The 14,680-nt window shown below is 53.7% G+C and overlaps 1 protein-coding gene across 4 annotated transcripts in view; it reads left to right on the top strand.

Annotated features, from left to right (window-relative positions):
- LOC104296977 (discoidin domain-containing receptor 2) overlaps positions 1–14,680 on the top strand; it is an 84,062-nt gene extending 69,382 nt beyond the window's left edge. For 3 of the 4 annotated variants that reach the window (XM_054174302.1, XM_054174304.1, XM_054174303.1), the window contains exons 11-17: positions 86–281; positions 1,832–2,076; positions 5,634–5,755; positions 6,674–6,871; positions 9,155–9,389; positions 12,301–12,450; positions 14,285–14,680. In XM_054174302.1, the coding sequence (XP_054030277.1) occupies positions 86–281; positions 1,832–2,076; positions 5,634–5,755; positions 6,674–6,871; positions 9,155–9,389; positions 12,301–12,450; positions 14,285–14,425 (1,287 nt within the window). In that variant the 3' untranslated portion in view covers positions 14,426–14,680. Of the gene's footprint in view, positions 1–85; positions 282–1,831; positions 2,077–5,633; positions 5,756–6,673; positions 6,872–9,154; positions 9,390–12,300; positions 12,451–13,892; positions 13,931–14,284 lie in introns of all 4 variants that reach the window. The other variant, XM_054174305.1, reaches the window with a different exon arrangement.

Below are 14,680 nucleotides of genomic sequence, written 5' to 3'. Positions count from 1 at the left end.
TGTTACTGGAAATTGCTGTGGTCGCAGCCAATGCATTACTTAACGAGTGAGCATTGCCTCAGCAATGTCTCTGGCTCCTTTGCAGGCCCCACGTCGGATCCTGGAGGAGGATGCCACAGTTCGCCTCTCCTTCTACAGCTACACCATTGCCAACAACCAGACCCAGATCCACCAGTCAAATCCCACCTATGAGCGTGCTTTCCCACTGGATCTGGAATACCACCAGCCAGCTACACTGCTCCAGAAGCTTCCAGAGCTCTCCCAAAGTGCAGAGGACTCAGGTAATCATCCGGCTGAAGAAGCTGTGTTTGTTCCTTCATCATTTCTCTGGGGTTTTAACCTGCACCACGTCTCTGTGGCCTAAGTGGTGATCTCTGCAGCACAGCAGTAACCAAGGGAGCCAAGACAAGATTGTGAAGCTCCAGAAACTTCTTAGCATGTAACTTGGGCAGATGGAGCCCCCAGCCCCCCTTCATTCTTCTCTTTGGAGCCAGGTCATCTTTAAAGAGCTGGGTTTGGCCATCTCACACTTGTAGGTCATACTGAGCTCTTACCAGAGAGGAGTTTGTGCAAACATCAGCTTTAAATGCAGGAGGAGCTGAGAAGAAGGGAGTTGCTTCACCTTAAAAAAAAAAAAATGAGGAGGAAAGTTAGTTCAAAAGTACTCAGTGGCCCCCTGAAACACATCCCTGGAGAGACACTGGTTCCCAGGGCCTGCAGTGATAGGACAAGGGACAATGGTTTGAAATGAGAGCAGAGCAGATTGAGATTGGATGTTAGGAACAGGTTCTGCACCATGAAGGTGCTGGAACACTGCAACAGGTTGCCCAGGGAGGTAGTTGAGGCTCCATTCCTGCAGCTGTCAGGCTTGACAAGGCTCTGAGCAGCCTGATCTAGTGGTCCCTGCTGACTGCAGTGGGGGCTGGACTGGATGACCTTTGGAGGACCCTTCCAACACAAAGCATTTTCTATAGTCTCATAGCTCCTTGGCAGTGGAGTTGCTGCCTGCAGCACTCCTGGCCTGTCCAAACTGGCTGCTGGAGGAGACCTTTAGCACCTTGTCCTGCAGCAAGAGCCCTTTGAAATTCCTTTAGCAGGGGGAAAGGCAGCAGAGAATTGGCAGTGGTGCCTTGGCTTCTAGCCCCTGGGGAGCTTTGGGATGAAGACAGAAGGGAATGTTTTCAGCAGTGTTTTGTCCTGAGTGATGGCAGTGCTGCATTCCTCAAGCACTGCCTAGTTGCTAAGATGGAGCATTGTACTGCACAGGGAGATTAGCTGGGATTGAGTCAGGCAGTGAATTTGAAGCAGGATGAATGTTCTGTGTGATACTCAGCACACAGACTTCATCACAAAGAGCTACCCCACGGTGCTGATGGGAATGAGCTGCCAGAGGTAGCTCAGCCTCCTAACAGGGGACATGCAAAATGGAAACTCCCATCAGTTCTTACTGCAGAAGGGAACCCAGAACAAGCCTGATGTTGCAGCCAACATCCCTATGTCAGGTAAGGGGAACAGATCATGATCAGGATGAATCACAAACAGGAAATCACTTTGGACTCCATGTCTGGGCAGGAGCTGGAGCTCTCCTGACCAGCTGGAGCAGGCAGTGTTCAGCACAAATTCACTGGCACCTCACAGGCACCCTGCTGTCTGCAGACTGTGCCTTGTTCTGCCTTAAGCCCTGCTTAAAACAGAGGTTTCCTTCTGGGACAAGGTGGCAGGCACACAGCTAGGCTGAATTCCCAGGGGTCTGCAGGACTGAGAGGAGTGGAAGCTGAGCCATGCTGCTTTCAACTGTGTCTGACTCCACCTGTCTCTGGCTTCCCCTTAGTGTGCAGTGGGGACTACGCTGAGCCCGACCTGACCAAGTCCACTCCTCACCAAGGCTTTCAGAACAATGTTCCTCACTATGCTGAAACAGATATTGTCCACCTGCAAGGTGTGACAGGCAACAACATGTATGCAGTGCCAGCCCTCACTGTGGATTCCCTCACCAAGAAGGACATCTCAGTAGGGGAATTCCCCCGGCAGCAGCTGCGACTGAAGGAGAAGCTGGGAGAAGGCCAGTTTGGAGAGGTACAGCTCTTCTCTTCCACTTTCCCTCCAACAGAAAGGTGATGCCTGGCAGAGATGAATCTTCTGAGCTGCCTCTCTGGCACTGCTTCATCCTTGGGGGCTGAGGGCTCTGCATATCAGTGTCTTATTTATGTGTCTCTGATGGTGATGTCCCTTAGGACAGGCTTCAGAGAGCCCCACTCTGCACCTGGGAGCCTGCAGCTTGGGACCTCAAGCCCTCCTCAACAGATGAGCTGTGCCACCTTCTTCTGTTCAGTGTCTATATCCCTGGTTATAAGGGAGAAAAGAGAAAAGGCCCAGGGGTGGGAGTTCAGACTGTCCTGGCCTTCTGTGGACATTTCCAGTGTGTGATGGTGTCCTGGTGTGAGGGCAGGCAGATCCTCTCTTGCCCCTGAAAGGGACAAAAGAATGGCACTCATCACACAAATGGATTGCAAAAGTGAAGGAAAGTTTAAATGGAAAGCAGTAAATGTTTTACAGAAGCTGCAAGCACAGTGACAAAAGAATCCCAAAGCCTGCAGAGTCCCCTGTAGCACACCCAAAGGCTCCCAGCACTTCCCTTCTCCCCACCTGAGGGTACACCCAAAACCCCCAGGGCTCTTTCTTCCCCTCACTACTGCTAGGCTGGTCTCAGGCTGCTTTCCCCTCTTCTCCTCCTGGCATTAGGCCCAGCCAGGCCTAAGAGGCCTTGAGATAACTCCCCCAGCATTACCCAACAGGGAGCATCTCCCAGGAGAGCAGAGAGGGAAAAAAAAGGAAGAGAAAGACTTTGCAGGTGGATTTATAGGGGGCAGGATATTATGGGTATGAAATAGGCTGTTTCCTATGTCCACCTTATTGGGTTGGACACTCTGGACACCAGAGGTGTAACTTATGTGGCAGGAACAGGAGGGACCCAGCCTGAGCTGCCACAGATGGCTATCACCCACCTTTAGGCACGTGAGTTTGACAGCTCTGGTGATGGCTTTGGCCAGGACAGATTGATCCTGGCTGTGAAATGCTTTCCCATCCATGGAAAAAGATTCTGCTTCTGGTGGGGCTCTGCAGGCTGGCCCAAGCACTCTGATGCCCTCTCAGACTCTCTGGCATTGCTGCTTGCTGAAGCCCCAGTTTGTCAGAAGCCTCAGGTTCATGCATCTGTCCCCTGCCAAGCTTTCCCTTTACTCCTTGAGCCCCCTTCAAGCTGTGAACATCTTCACCTCATCCCTTCTTTTCCCTGCTTCATTTCCACAATATCCATAGCTCCACACTGAGCAGGTCCTTCCCCTCTCCTCACTCTTCCACTGTCTTTTTCCTTCCCAGCTTTTGCTCACTTTAAGCCTGAAGTTCTACCTCTGACAAAGTGCAGCCCTTTACTGACTGTTTCCTTCTCATCTTTGCAGTTCCTCCTTTCTGAGAGCACACCTTCTCTGCCCCAGCCCCTTCTCCATCCCACTCCCTTCATTCTGGATCATTCCATGTATTGGGAATGTGCCAATGTCCTCAGCCTCTTCACCTGGCTGTCAGTGTAGCCCCTTCTGCTGTTGCCTGGGTCCTGCCCTCTCTTGGGCTGTGCTCTGAAAGCAGAAGGGAGTGTTGTGGGTTTTTCCTTTCCCCTCATTATTTTGCTTCTGGTTGCTCCTTCCTTCTCCTTCCTGTCCTCCTAATATCTGTCAAAGATTTTCCTCCTCCTCCTTTGTGTTGTCAAACAGCCCCAGCCAGGCTGCTCCATTTTCCTTGCAGACTGATTCAGAGCCTGTTCCTTTCCTCCCACCCACAGACTCTTTCCCTCATGTTTGCAAAGGTGCTGCCTTGTGTTCCCCTGTCTCTCCTCCTCACCTCCTTAGTCTTTACCAAGCTGGACATCTTCACAATGCTGTGCTCTGCCCTGGTGTGCAGTCTTGCTTCTAGAAACATGGCTCATGGTGTTGTTCACCTCTCCACTCAGAGCTTCCTTTCCTTTCCAACTTTTTTCCTTCCTTGCTCCTTACCATCCTCTGCCTGGGCTCAGTGACACCTCACCTGTACTACACATGCTCAGAACCCTGCTTCTTTCCTATTCCTGCTGTCCTCTGACCACATCAGATTTCATTCTCCAGGTAACTGCAGCACCATCCCTGTGCTTCTGGGTCTGTCCCCTTTTGTGTACTGTCTCCCTTTTCCCCCCCTCACCATGCTTGTCACATGAGCTCTTGCTGCTTTCTTCATACAAAATTCATTTGGCTCCCATTACATTCCTCTCCCTGCTTGCAAGTCTTTGCCAGCTCCAGTTTGCTCCCTTCCTCCAGTCCTTTTTCCTGCCCCCCCCACACTCAGGTCTTTCTCCTTTCCCCACCCCAGCATCTCTTGCTCCATGGGAATATACACTCAGCTGACTTCTGAAGCAAGTTTCTTGTCACTCCCTTTTGATGGAAGCCTGGCAGAGATTTAGGGTTTCTTCATTTATTAAGCTGAATTCTGTGTGCTCCTCAGAGAATTCATCTCTGGGTATAAACACAGGGGAGGGGTTCCCATCACACACACAGGGACAGGCACACACAGGGACAGGCACACACTTCTCTCTCTCTCTCTCTCTCTCTCTTTCTTTTTGTTCCTTTTTTTTCCCCTGAGGAAAAGAGGACTTTGGATAGCTGTCTGGGATTCCTGGATGCTCCTCAGTGAAGCTGGAGCAGTGACTTAAGGCTGCAAAACTGCAGGGCAGTTCTGGACTTGTATGGCTGCAGTATTGTGCTGTACTTGCCAGACCTGCTGCAGCTGTGCTGCTTTTGTGCACATGCAGAGGAGAGCAGACAGCCCCAGGCACAGTGGCCATCCTGAACGTCCCTCCCATCTTCCCTGGGTGGTTTGGACTCTCCCAGGAGGCTACTGGACAAGTCTGCAGTAAATTCAGTGTGTTGGGGATGCATCAGGCTGCAAGCCACATGTTCCTGTGTCCGTGTGTGTATGTAGGAGGTGCAGTGAGGTGGGGCTTGGTCTCTTCTCCCCAGTATCAAGGGATAGGACAAGAGGAAAGGCCCTGGAATTGTGCCAGGGGAGGGTTAGGTTGGAGATGAGCAAAAATGTCTTTGCTGCCAGAGTGCTCAGGGATTGGTAGAGGCTGCCCAGGGAGGTAGTGGAGTCCCCATCCCTGGAGGTGTTCAAGAAACCTGTGGCCACGGCACTTGGGGCCATGGCTTGGTGGCCATGGTGGTGTTGGATGGGTTGATGGTTGGTGTGGATGATCTCAGAGGCCTTCTCCAACCCAAATCATTCTATGACTCTGTGGTTATATTGTGTGAGCACATCTTGTCCAGGATCTAGGGCCAGACTGGGGGCTGGTTATGAAGTGTCACCTTCAGTAGGTCATTCTGCTGGCAGTGACCCAACTCAGGGCCTCAATCTGACATTATTGGGGAATCTCCTTCTCTGGAGATACTCAAAACCCTCCTGGCTGTGTTCCTGTGTGAGCTGCTCTGGGTGACCCTGCTCTGGCAGGGGGGTTGGACTGGCTGAGCTTTGGAGGTCCCTTCCAGCCCCTAACATGCTGTGATTCCTCTGGTTTTCTGCCTGAGGACAACAATCTGCTTTCTGTCCTGCAGGTGCACCTGTGTGAAGCTGATGGGCTGCTGGAATTCCTAGGAGTCTCCTCCACAGAATTCACTCACCAGCCTGTCCTTGTAGCTGTGAAAATGCTGAGGTCAGACGTCAACAAGACAGCCAGGTGAGGACATGGGGACACAGTCTCAAGCTCCGCCAGGGGAGGTTTAGACTCGAGGTGAGGAGAAAGTTCTTCACTGAGAGAGTCATTTGGCATTGGAATGTGCTGCCCAGGGAGGTGGTGGAGTCCCCATCCCTGGAGGTGTTCAAGAGGGGATTGGATGTGGCACTTGGTGCCATGGTCTAGTTATGAGGTCTGTGGTGACAGGTTGGACTCGATGATCCTCGAGGTCTCTTCCAACCTTAGTGATACTGTGACAGGCACAGTGCCCACCAGCTGGGGAGGAGAGAAAATCCCCTCTGGGGACTTGTGCAGGAGTGTCATAGAGTCATAGAATTGTCAGGGTTGGAAGGGACCTCAAGGATCAGTCAGTTCCAACCCCTGCCATGGCCAGGGACACCTCACACTACAGCAGGTTGCTCACAGCCACATCCAGCCTGGCTGCAGAAACTTCCAGGGCTGAGGCTTCCACCACCTCCCTGGGCAACCTGCTCCAGAGTCTCACCACCCTCATGGGGAAGAACTTCTTCCTAACATCCAATCTGAATCTACCTGTTTCTAGGTTTGCTTCATCCCCCCCAGTCCTATCACTCCCTGACACCCTCAAAAGTCCCTCCCCAGCTTTCCTGTAGCCCCCTTCAGACACTGGAAGGCCACAAGGAGGTCTCCTTGCAGCCTTCTTTTTTCCAGACTGTTCTGGATTATGTCCTGTGTGGTCCTGTAGGGCCAGGAGTGGGCACTGGGAAGGAACATGGTGTGAGGCTGCAGAGCTGCGCTGGGGGGAAGGGGCTGACGCTGAGCACCAGCACAGCTTTCAGACCCGCTGGGCAGCGGCTCTGGGCTGAGAGTTTCCTAAGTGCCCCTTCTGCTTTCCTTAGCCAAAGAGCTGAGGATCTGAGCCTGTGTTTTCTGTTGTGCAAGGAATGATTTCCTGAAGGAGATCAAGATCATGTCACGGCTGAAGAACCCCAACATCATCCGGCTGCTGGGGGTGTGCGTGCGGGACGACCCCCTCTGCATGATCACCGAGTACATGGAAAACGGAGACCTCAACCAGTTCCTGTCCCAGAGGGAGATCTACAGCAAATTTGCCATTTCAAACAATATCCCCTGTGTCAGGTAAGAGGAGTTCACAGAATCCTAGAATTGGCAGGGTTGGAAGGCACCTCAAGGCTCAGCCAGTCCCAACCCCCCTGCCATGGCCAGGGACACCTCACACTGCAGCAGGTTGCTCACAGCCACCTCCAGCCTGGCTGCAAACACCTCCAGGCAGGAGGCTTCCACCACCTCCCTGGGCAACCTGTGCCAGGCTCTCACCACCCTCATGGGGAACAACTTCTTCCTAACATCCAATCTATTAATTTCTAGTTTTGTTCCACTCCCCCCCAGTCCTATCCCTCCCTGACACCCTCAAAAGTCCCTCCCCAGCTTTCTTGTAGCCCCCTTCAGATACTGGAAGGCCACAATTAGGTGTCCTGAGAGCCTTCTCTTCTCCAGACTGAACAGCCCCAACTCCCTCAGTCTGTCCTCATAGGAGAGCAGCTCCAGCCCTCTGCTCATCCTCATGGGGACACCTTCCAGCACCTCCAGATCCTTCCTGTTACAGAGGCTCCAGAACTGGACACAGAGCTCCAGGTGTGGTCTCAGCAGTGTGGAGCAGAGGGGGAGAATCCCCTCCCTGGCCCTGCTGGCTCTGCTTCTCTTGCTGCAGCCCAGGATGTGATTTCCTCTGGGCAGCCTGATCCTAGTGGAGGATGTCCCTGCTGACTGCAGAGTGGGTTGGACAAGATGACCTTTGGAGGTCTCTTCCAACCCAAACCATTCTATGATCTCCCTCTAGCCCAGCCATTACCACAGCACATGCTGTGGGCCCTAGTCCTGCCTTGTGTGGGAAGCTGTTCTGGAGGCCTCTGGAAGTTTGTATTCCCATGGAGTGTCCCTGGCCACAGGGAACCACCTTGGGCATGCTGCTTACTGCTGTGACCATCTGTTTACCTTGGTGGGCTTGCATCACTGATTTCATCAGCAGGGGAAGCCAACTGCATCCCAGCAGGAGTTTTGGGATGCAAGCCAAGAGTGTGCCTCAGGGTTCTGAGGAGGTTCAGATGGCTTCTGGAGGTCTAACATGAAAAGACTTCTACATGAGGGGAGCTGAGTGTTGAGCTTCAGTAAGGAAGGATTTCATCAGCCAGCAGAAGGAGAATACTTGGCAAAGGAAGCCCTTTGCTGTCAGTGGTGGCATTTGTCTCCCTCCTCTGTGGAAGGATTCAGTCTCATGCAAAAGCATCCCCAGTGCTGCAGAGATCCTTTCCCCAGAGGAGGGCTGTGTGTAGGACTGATGTGTTCTGCTTGGTAAAGAAACCTGCACTGATCTGCTGCTGCTGCTTTGCTCAGCCTTGGCATGGACCTCCCCAGAGGATTAGAGTTGGGTCTAGTTTCAGGACTAGGCAGTAGTTAGGGTCAGTTCTGTTGATGGACTGCACAGGAGCTGGCTTGGCCTTGCCATGGGGAGACACCAGCAGCATTTCTGCCAGGTAGCTGGCACTGGGCAGTAGTCCTGTTGGGCATCCTTCAGTCACAGCACAGCAGATCTGTAGGGTGAGACAGGATTTGCAGCAGGCCACAAACACATCCCAGCCCTCTCCAGTGCCCTGCACATCTGAAACAGCTTTCATCTTTAGACTTGGGGGTGTAGTCCCTGGCCAAAGCCTCAAACTGTCCTCCTTTATCTCTTCCTCATCTCTTATCTGACTTTAGCACTGGCACTCCCATTGTCCCTGCTTGGTTTCTATTACTTGGCTCTGCCTCTAGTTTTGCTTCTCTCTGGTTGATCCTTCAGCCTCTCCTTTGTCCCTTCCAGCCAGCTAGAGTTTCAGGTTGAAGGAGGCTGGTGTGATCTAGCTCAGGCATCTGTCTGCAAGGGAGTTGTTCACTGAGGGTGGAATGAACTCCCCTGCCAAGGAGTGCAGCTTGTCTCTGCTGGTGCCTGTAGGGGTCTGGCTGACATGGCAAGGTCCAACCATCCCACCTGTCTCTGGAGCCTGGGATTCAGTGGCCAATGTGGTGCCCAGCCCTTCCCTGCAGAGAGGTCACACATTTCTAAGTCTTTGTGGCTCACTGGTGTTTGAAATGCACCTCCCTGCTGTGCCTCTGGCTGGCTGGCAAGCCATGAGGAGGAGTCTGCTGAGAGGTGTCTCCTGTCCTGCCCCTCTGCCTGCAGGGCTGCAGAGCCAAAAGGGACCTGCTGAGGAGGCCCTTCCAGCGTGCAGGGGGGACAGGGGGGCCTGGGCTGCTCGAGTGGGGAGAGCAACAGCCTCAGGCAGGGGAAAGGAGGAGGTAGGGTCTTGGAGGCTGCACCCACTGATTTCTTTCTTCCTTCTGTTGTGCTCTCTCCTGCTGCAGCCACTCCAACCTGCTGTACATGGCCACCCAGATCGCCTCGGGGATGAAGTACTTAGCGTCCCTGAACTTCGTGCACCGGGACCTGGCCACTCGCAACTGCCTGGTGGGGAACAGCCACACCATCAAGATTGCAGACTTTGGGATGAGCAGGAACCTCTACAGTGGAGACTACTACCGCATCCAGGGCAGGGCTGTGCTGCCCATCCGCTGGATGGCCTGGGAGAGCATCCTCCTGGTAGGCACTGCACAAAGCCTCCGCCTCTCCCCTGCCCTTCCTTCTCGCTCTGCCCCTCCCTGCAGCCGGGGCACATCTGTGGCCCAGGTCCTCACAGCAGCAAAGTGCATGCTTGTGGTGGTTGAAGCCTTACCTGGGAGTTAAGAGCTCAGATGGGGGCAAGGCTGAGAATCTACCACCCCCACCACCAGAGATGGGGAAAAAAGGGAAGGAGCAAATCCACCAAACAATAATTTGGAGTCGGCCTGGAAGTAGAGAGGTAAAGAGTTGTCTTCAAACCAAACCAAACCAAAATACACATATATATCAATAACAGGTGAGGTTCACAAGGGCAAGGAACAAGGATGGATGGGAGGGGGACAAAAAAGAAGAATACAAAACCAGTCTCTCTCTGAAGAGGCACAGAGGCAGCAGGGAGAAGGATCAGGCCCCACCACGTGGCAGAGGAGCAGGAGAGCAGCTGCAGTAGCTCTCATCCAGGAGAGGAAGGAGCCAAAAGGAGGGCTGATGACCCCAGTGCCTTCCCTTTTCTACCCTAGCTGGGCAGGGAGGGGGGAGTGGAACAGACTTAGCTTCCCAGGGGGAAAATGCCCTGCAGGGAGGGCTGAGCACCCTCAAGCCCTCCCCACTGTTCTCCAGGATGGGTGTTAACCCATCACAGTGCTTACACCTGGCCCCAGCTGGGGAAGCCTTTTAGGCTGCACTGAGCATAACTCATCTTGAGAAAGGAGCTCCTGGCAGATAACAGCACAGCTCATGGAATGTTTGGGATGGAAAAGGACCTTCAGAGGTCATCTTGTCCAGCCCCACTGCAGTCAGCAGGGACAGGTTGCTCAGAGCCCCAGACAACCTGACCTGGAATGGTTCCAGAGATGGGGCATCTCCCACTTCTCTGGGAAACCTCTGACAGGCTCTCACCACCCTTGGTGTCAAACATTTCTCCCTTCTCTCCAGTCTGAATCTCCCTCTTTTAGTATCAAACCATCCCCCCCTTGTCCTGTCCCAGCAGGCCCTGCTCAAAAGTCTGTCCCCAGCTTTCTGCTCAGCCCTCTAAGCACTGCAAGGCCACCAGAAGGTCTCCCTGGAGCCTTCTCTCCTCCAGGCTGCACAACCCCAACTCTCTCAGCCTGGCCTCACAGCAGAGGGCTTCCAGCCCTGCCAGCATTGCTGTGGCCTCCTCTGGCCCTGCTCCAGCAGCTCCCTGGCTGTGCTGAGGACTCCAGAGCTGCCCCAGCACTGCAGGGGAGGTCTCAGGAGAGTGCAGCAGAGGGGCAGAATCCCCTCCTTCCACCTGCCACCTACACTGCTGGGGCCACTTCCCAAGCTTGTCCTGGTGCCTCTGGATGGTTCCTGTCCTTCAGCCCTCATCTGAGGCCAGATCTCTGCTCTGTGCCTGGCATTCAGGATTCCTGCTGGCTCAGTCACTCTTCTGTATTGATTCCCCCAGCTGCAAAGCTGAGAGGGTGGGGATGAAAATTCAAGTTTCAAGAAGCAAGTCTGGTTTTGAGGCTGGGGTTTTGGTTTTCATGTTTAAAGCTCCTGCTGTCTCCCCTTAAGAGATTGTTCAGGAGCCCAGGCACATGCAGTCTGGAGGCAGGTCCTTAATATTCAGCCCAGTGTTTCTTTCTCAGACTAGTTGGTGAGGTCACCTGGCTGTACTTACTTAACAACACACCCTGCAAAAGTTGTGAGGCCCTCTGCTCTTGTGAGACCCCACTTGCAGTACTGCCTCCAGTCCTGGTGCCCCCAGCACAGGGCCGTGGAACTGTTGGAGAGGGTCCAGAGGAGGCCACAAAGATGATCAGAGGGCTGAGAACCTCCCCTGTGGGGACAGGCTGGGAGAGTTCAGGCTGTTAAGCCTGGAGAAGGTTCCAGAGCAACCTTCCAATACCTGAAGGAGCTCCAAGAGAGCTGGGGAGGGACTTTTGACAATGGCTGGGAGTGCCAGGATGAGGAACAATGGCTTTGAGCTGCGAGAGGGGAGACTGAGACTGGAGAGGAGGAGGAAAGCCTTCCCCATGAGGGTGGTGAGAGCACTGGAGCAGGCTGCCTCAGGAAGTTGTGGCTGCTCCCTCCCTGGAGGTGTTCAAGGCTAGGTTGGATGAGGCCTTGAGCAGCCTGGGCTGGTGGGAGGTGTCCCATGGCAGGGGGTTGGAACTGGATGATCTTTCAGGTCCTTTCCAATCCAAACCCTTCTAGGATGCTATCATAAGCCTGGGCAGTCTGTGTCTTGGCTGTTGTCTAGCCAAACAGGCCCTGCAGCCCCTGACTGTTTTCTGTTGCTTTCTGAGCAGTCTTTTTTGCTCCATCCCTCCCTCAGCAGCACATTGTTCCCAGCACAGCCTGTCTGGCCACACTTCTGAAGACAGAAACCAGGGGCAGCAGGCAGACCGTCACTGACTCCTTAATGCGCAGAGATCCAAATTATCTTGGCCTTGCTCTAAGTCTGGAGTCTGCTCCAGCTCTGCTTTCACCCCAAGGGCTCTGCTCCCTCTTCAAAGGCTTTCCTGTGCTGTGCTGCTGTGTTTTGGGTGGAGGTAGGCAGCAGCTCCCCACCCCCCTGCCACACTTCTTTCTCCTAAGCTGCAGCTGTCCTCAGGCCACTGGCAGGCTCTGCCTCCCTCTGAGGCTTGCCCTTTGTTCTGCAAGGTTTGCCCCAGTGAAAGCTGCACCTTCTTAGAGCTGGGTCCCACAGCTGTGCTGCTCCTGCCCCACACAGCAGCCATGTCACACCTCAGTCCCTCTGTGCACTGCTGCCCAGCTCACCTGCTCTGCTGGCTCTTTCCCAGGCTCTTTCCCCCGCTGCCAGTTCTGCAACCTCCTCTCCAGCTGCAGAGGGTGGAGGCGAAATGCCCTTTGCTGAATGTGCCCCGTCAGCAGCCTGGGCTTACAACATCCTCTCTGTTCACAGGGCAAGTTCACCACAGCCAGTGATGTCTGGGCATTTGGGGTGACCCTGTGGGAGATGTTTGTCCTGTGCAAGGAGCAGCCCTACAGCCTGCTGTCCGACGAGCAAGTCATCGAGAACACCGGGGAGTTCTTCCGCAGCCAGGGCAGGCAGGTGAGAGCACATGGCACCTGCTGACGGCCAGCTGCACCTTCCCAGGGCCCTTCTGCTGCCCCTGTGTCTGCTACTCATCTTCTCAAGTGTGTCCCACCTGGCTTCCCTGTTATCCAGGCTCATAGCACCAGCTTTTCTCTCTTGGAGTACCCCTGCAAGAATCTCTTGGCCCTGTCCCGTGCTTCTTTCTTATGCTGAGGCACTTCTGTTCCAATCTGCCCTGTCCTCTGCTTTTCTGGGCTCTGCTGTGCAGCCCTTTGGCTCTTTTCCTCTGTCAGATCTCTCTCCTGGAGCACAGCCCTGTGAGGAGAGGCTGAGGGAGCTGGCATTGCTTAGCCTGGAGAAGAGGAGGCTCAGAGGAGACCTTCTTGCTCTCTCCAACTCCCTGAAGGGAGGTTGTAGCCAGATGGGGGTTGGTCTCTTCTCCCAGGCAAGCAGCACCAGAACAAGAGGACACGGTCTCAAGCTGTGCCAGGGGAGGTTTAGGCTGGATGTTAGGAAGAAGTTCTTCATAGAAAGAGAGATTGGCCATGGGAATGTGGTGCCCAGGGAGGTGGTGGAGTCCCCATCCCTGGAGGTGTTTAGGATGAGCCTGGATGAGGCACTTGGTGCCATGGTTGAGTTGATCAGATGGTGCTGGGTGATAGATTTGACTTGATAGAATAGAATAGAATAAACCAGGTTGGAAGAGACCTTCAAGATCATCACGTCCAACCCATCAACCAATCCAACCCCTCTAATCAACTAACCCATGGCACCAAGCACCCCACCAAGTCTCCTCCTGAACACCTCCAATGATGGTGACTCCACCGCCTCCCCAGGCAGCCCATTCCAGTGGGCAATCTCTCTCTCTGTGTAAAACTTCCTCCTAACATCCAGCCTAAACCCTGATGATCTCTGAGGTCTTTTTCAACCTATTCTATTCTGTTCTGTTCTATTCTTTTTTCTCTGATTGATGAGGAAGCACCAACTGAGGTGGGGAAGGAGGAGTTGTTAGTTCCCAGGGATTAGATGCTCCCTGTACTATGCCAAGAGGCCTTTGGCCATCTCCAACTGCTACAGGGCTCTTTTGGTGTCATGCTGTCCTCTCTAACTCCCAGGCAGGACCATGCACTCCTGCCTTTGGGAGATCCCAGTGGTGATGCAGGACAATCCAGCCCCTCAGTACCCAAAACAGGAGAGTTGCAGTTGAGAACAGTTTCCCATTCTCCCCAAATTCACCTTTGGCACCAAACCAACTAAAGGCTTCCAGGGAGTGAAACGAATGGGAGGCTTTATTCCGTGTCTCCTGAATGCTGGTGGTGTGGTGAAGACCCTCAAAGATGTGTGCTGGAATGAGAGGGGGGGAGGGGGGGGAAAAATAACCCCAAAACAACAAGAATTCTGCCAAGCTGTGCTTTAGCTGAGCTCTAAAAGGTGTTTTTTCTGTCCCTGCTAACAAGCTGTCACGATGCTTAGAAAGCCTCGTGGGCTCTCTGCGGTGAGTGAACGTCCTTGGATCTTAACTGTGGTGAAGCTGGGGCTGGTTTGTGTTTCGCTGTCACTCAGAAGAGCAAATCTCTGTGCAGCATTTGTGTTTCCTGAGGGACAAAGGAGTGTTTTGTGAGCAGCTCACCAGACAAGTTGGCAGAGGGTCCCCAGTGCCGTTGGAGACGGCGACAAAGCTCCGTCCAGGCTTCGCTGCCAGAGCTGTGCTGCGTGGATTTCAGCCACCGCATGCTGGCTGTGCCTTGTGAACCTGGAATGAGTCTGTCCTCTTGGTGTTTGCTTGGGAAAGCAACAGGGGGAAAAAAAACCCCAAACACTGACCCAGCTGTCCCTTTCTTCCTTTCAGATCTATCTCTCCCAGACTCCTCTGTGTCCTAACCCTGTGTTTGACCTGATGCTGAAGTGCTGGAGCAGGGATATCAAAGACCGTCCCACGTTTGACATGATCCACCACTTCCTGCTAGAGCAAATGGAATCCACCATTTGACTCCAGGAGGAGACAGACTGTTGGGAACAGAGTGACTGTGGTGTCTCTTTGGCCTGTACCTCCTGGGGAGACGGTCAGGCCACCTTGCTCTCCTCCCTTGACTGTGCCGTATTTAAGTTGAGACGTCCATGGCAGCTGCTCATTCTCTTGGCCATGGTCTGACACACACAGGACCAGAGGATCTCAGTTGGTTGTGAAAGAAAATCATCTCCTCTTCTGAATCACTTCCTGGGAATACTGTGAGAGGGTTTGTTT

This window comes from Dryobates pubescens, chromosome 29, assembly GCF_014839835.1.
Source record: "Dryobates pubescens isolate bDryPub1 chromosome 29, bDryPub1.pri, whole genome shotgun sequence".
NCBI lineage: Eukaryota > Metazoa > Chordata > Aves > Piciformes > Picidae > Dryobates > Dryobates pubescens.
This window is presented reverse-complemented; position numbering and strand designations above follow the sequence as displayed.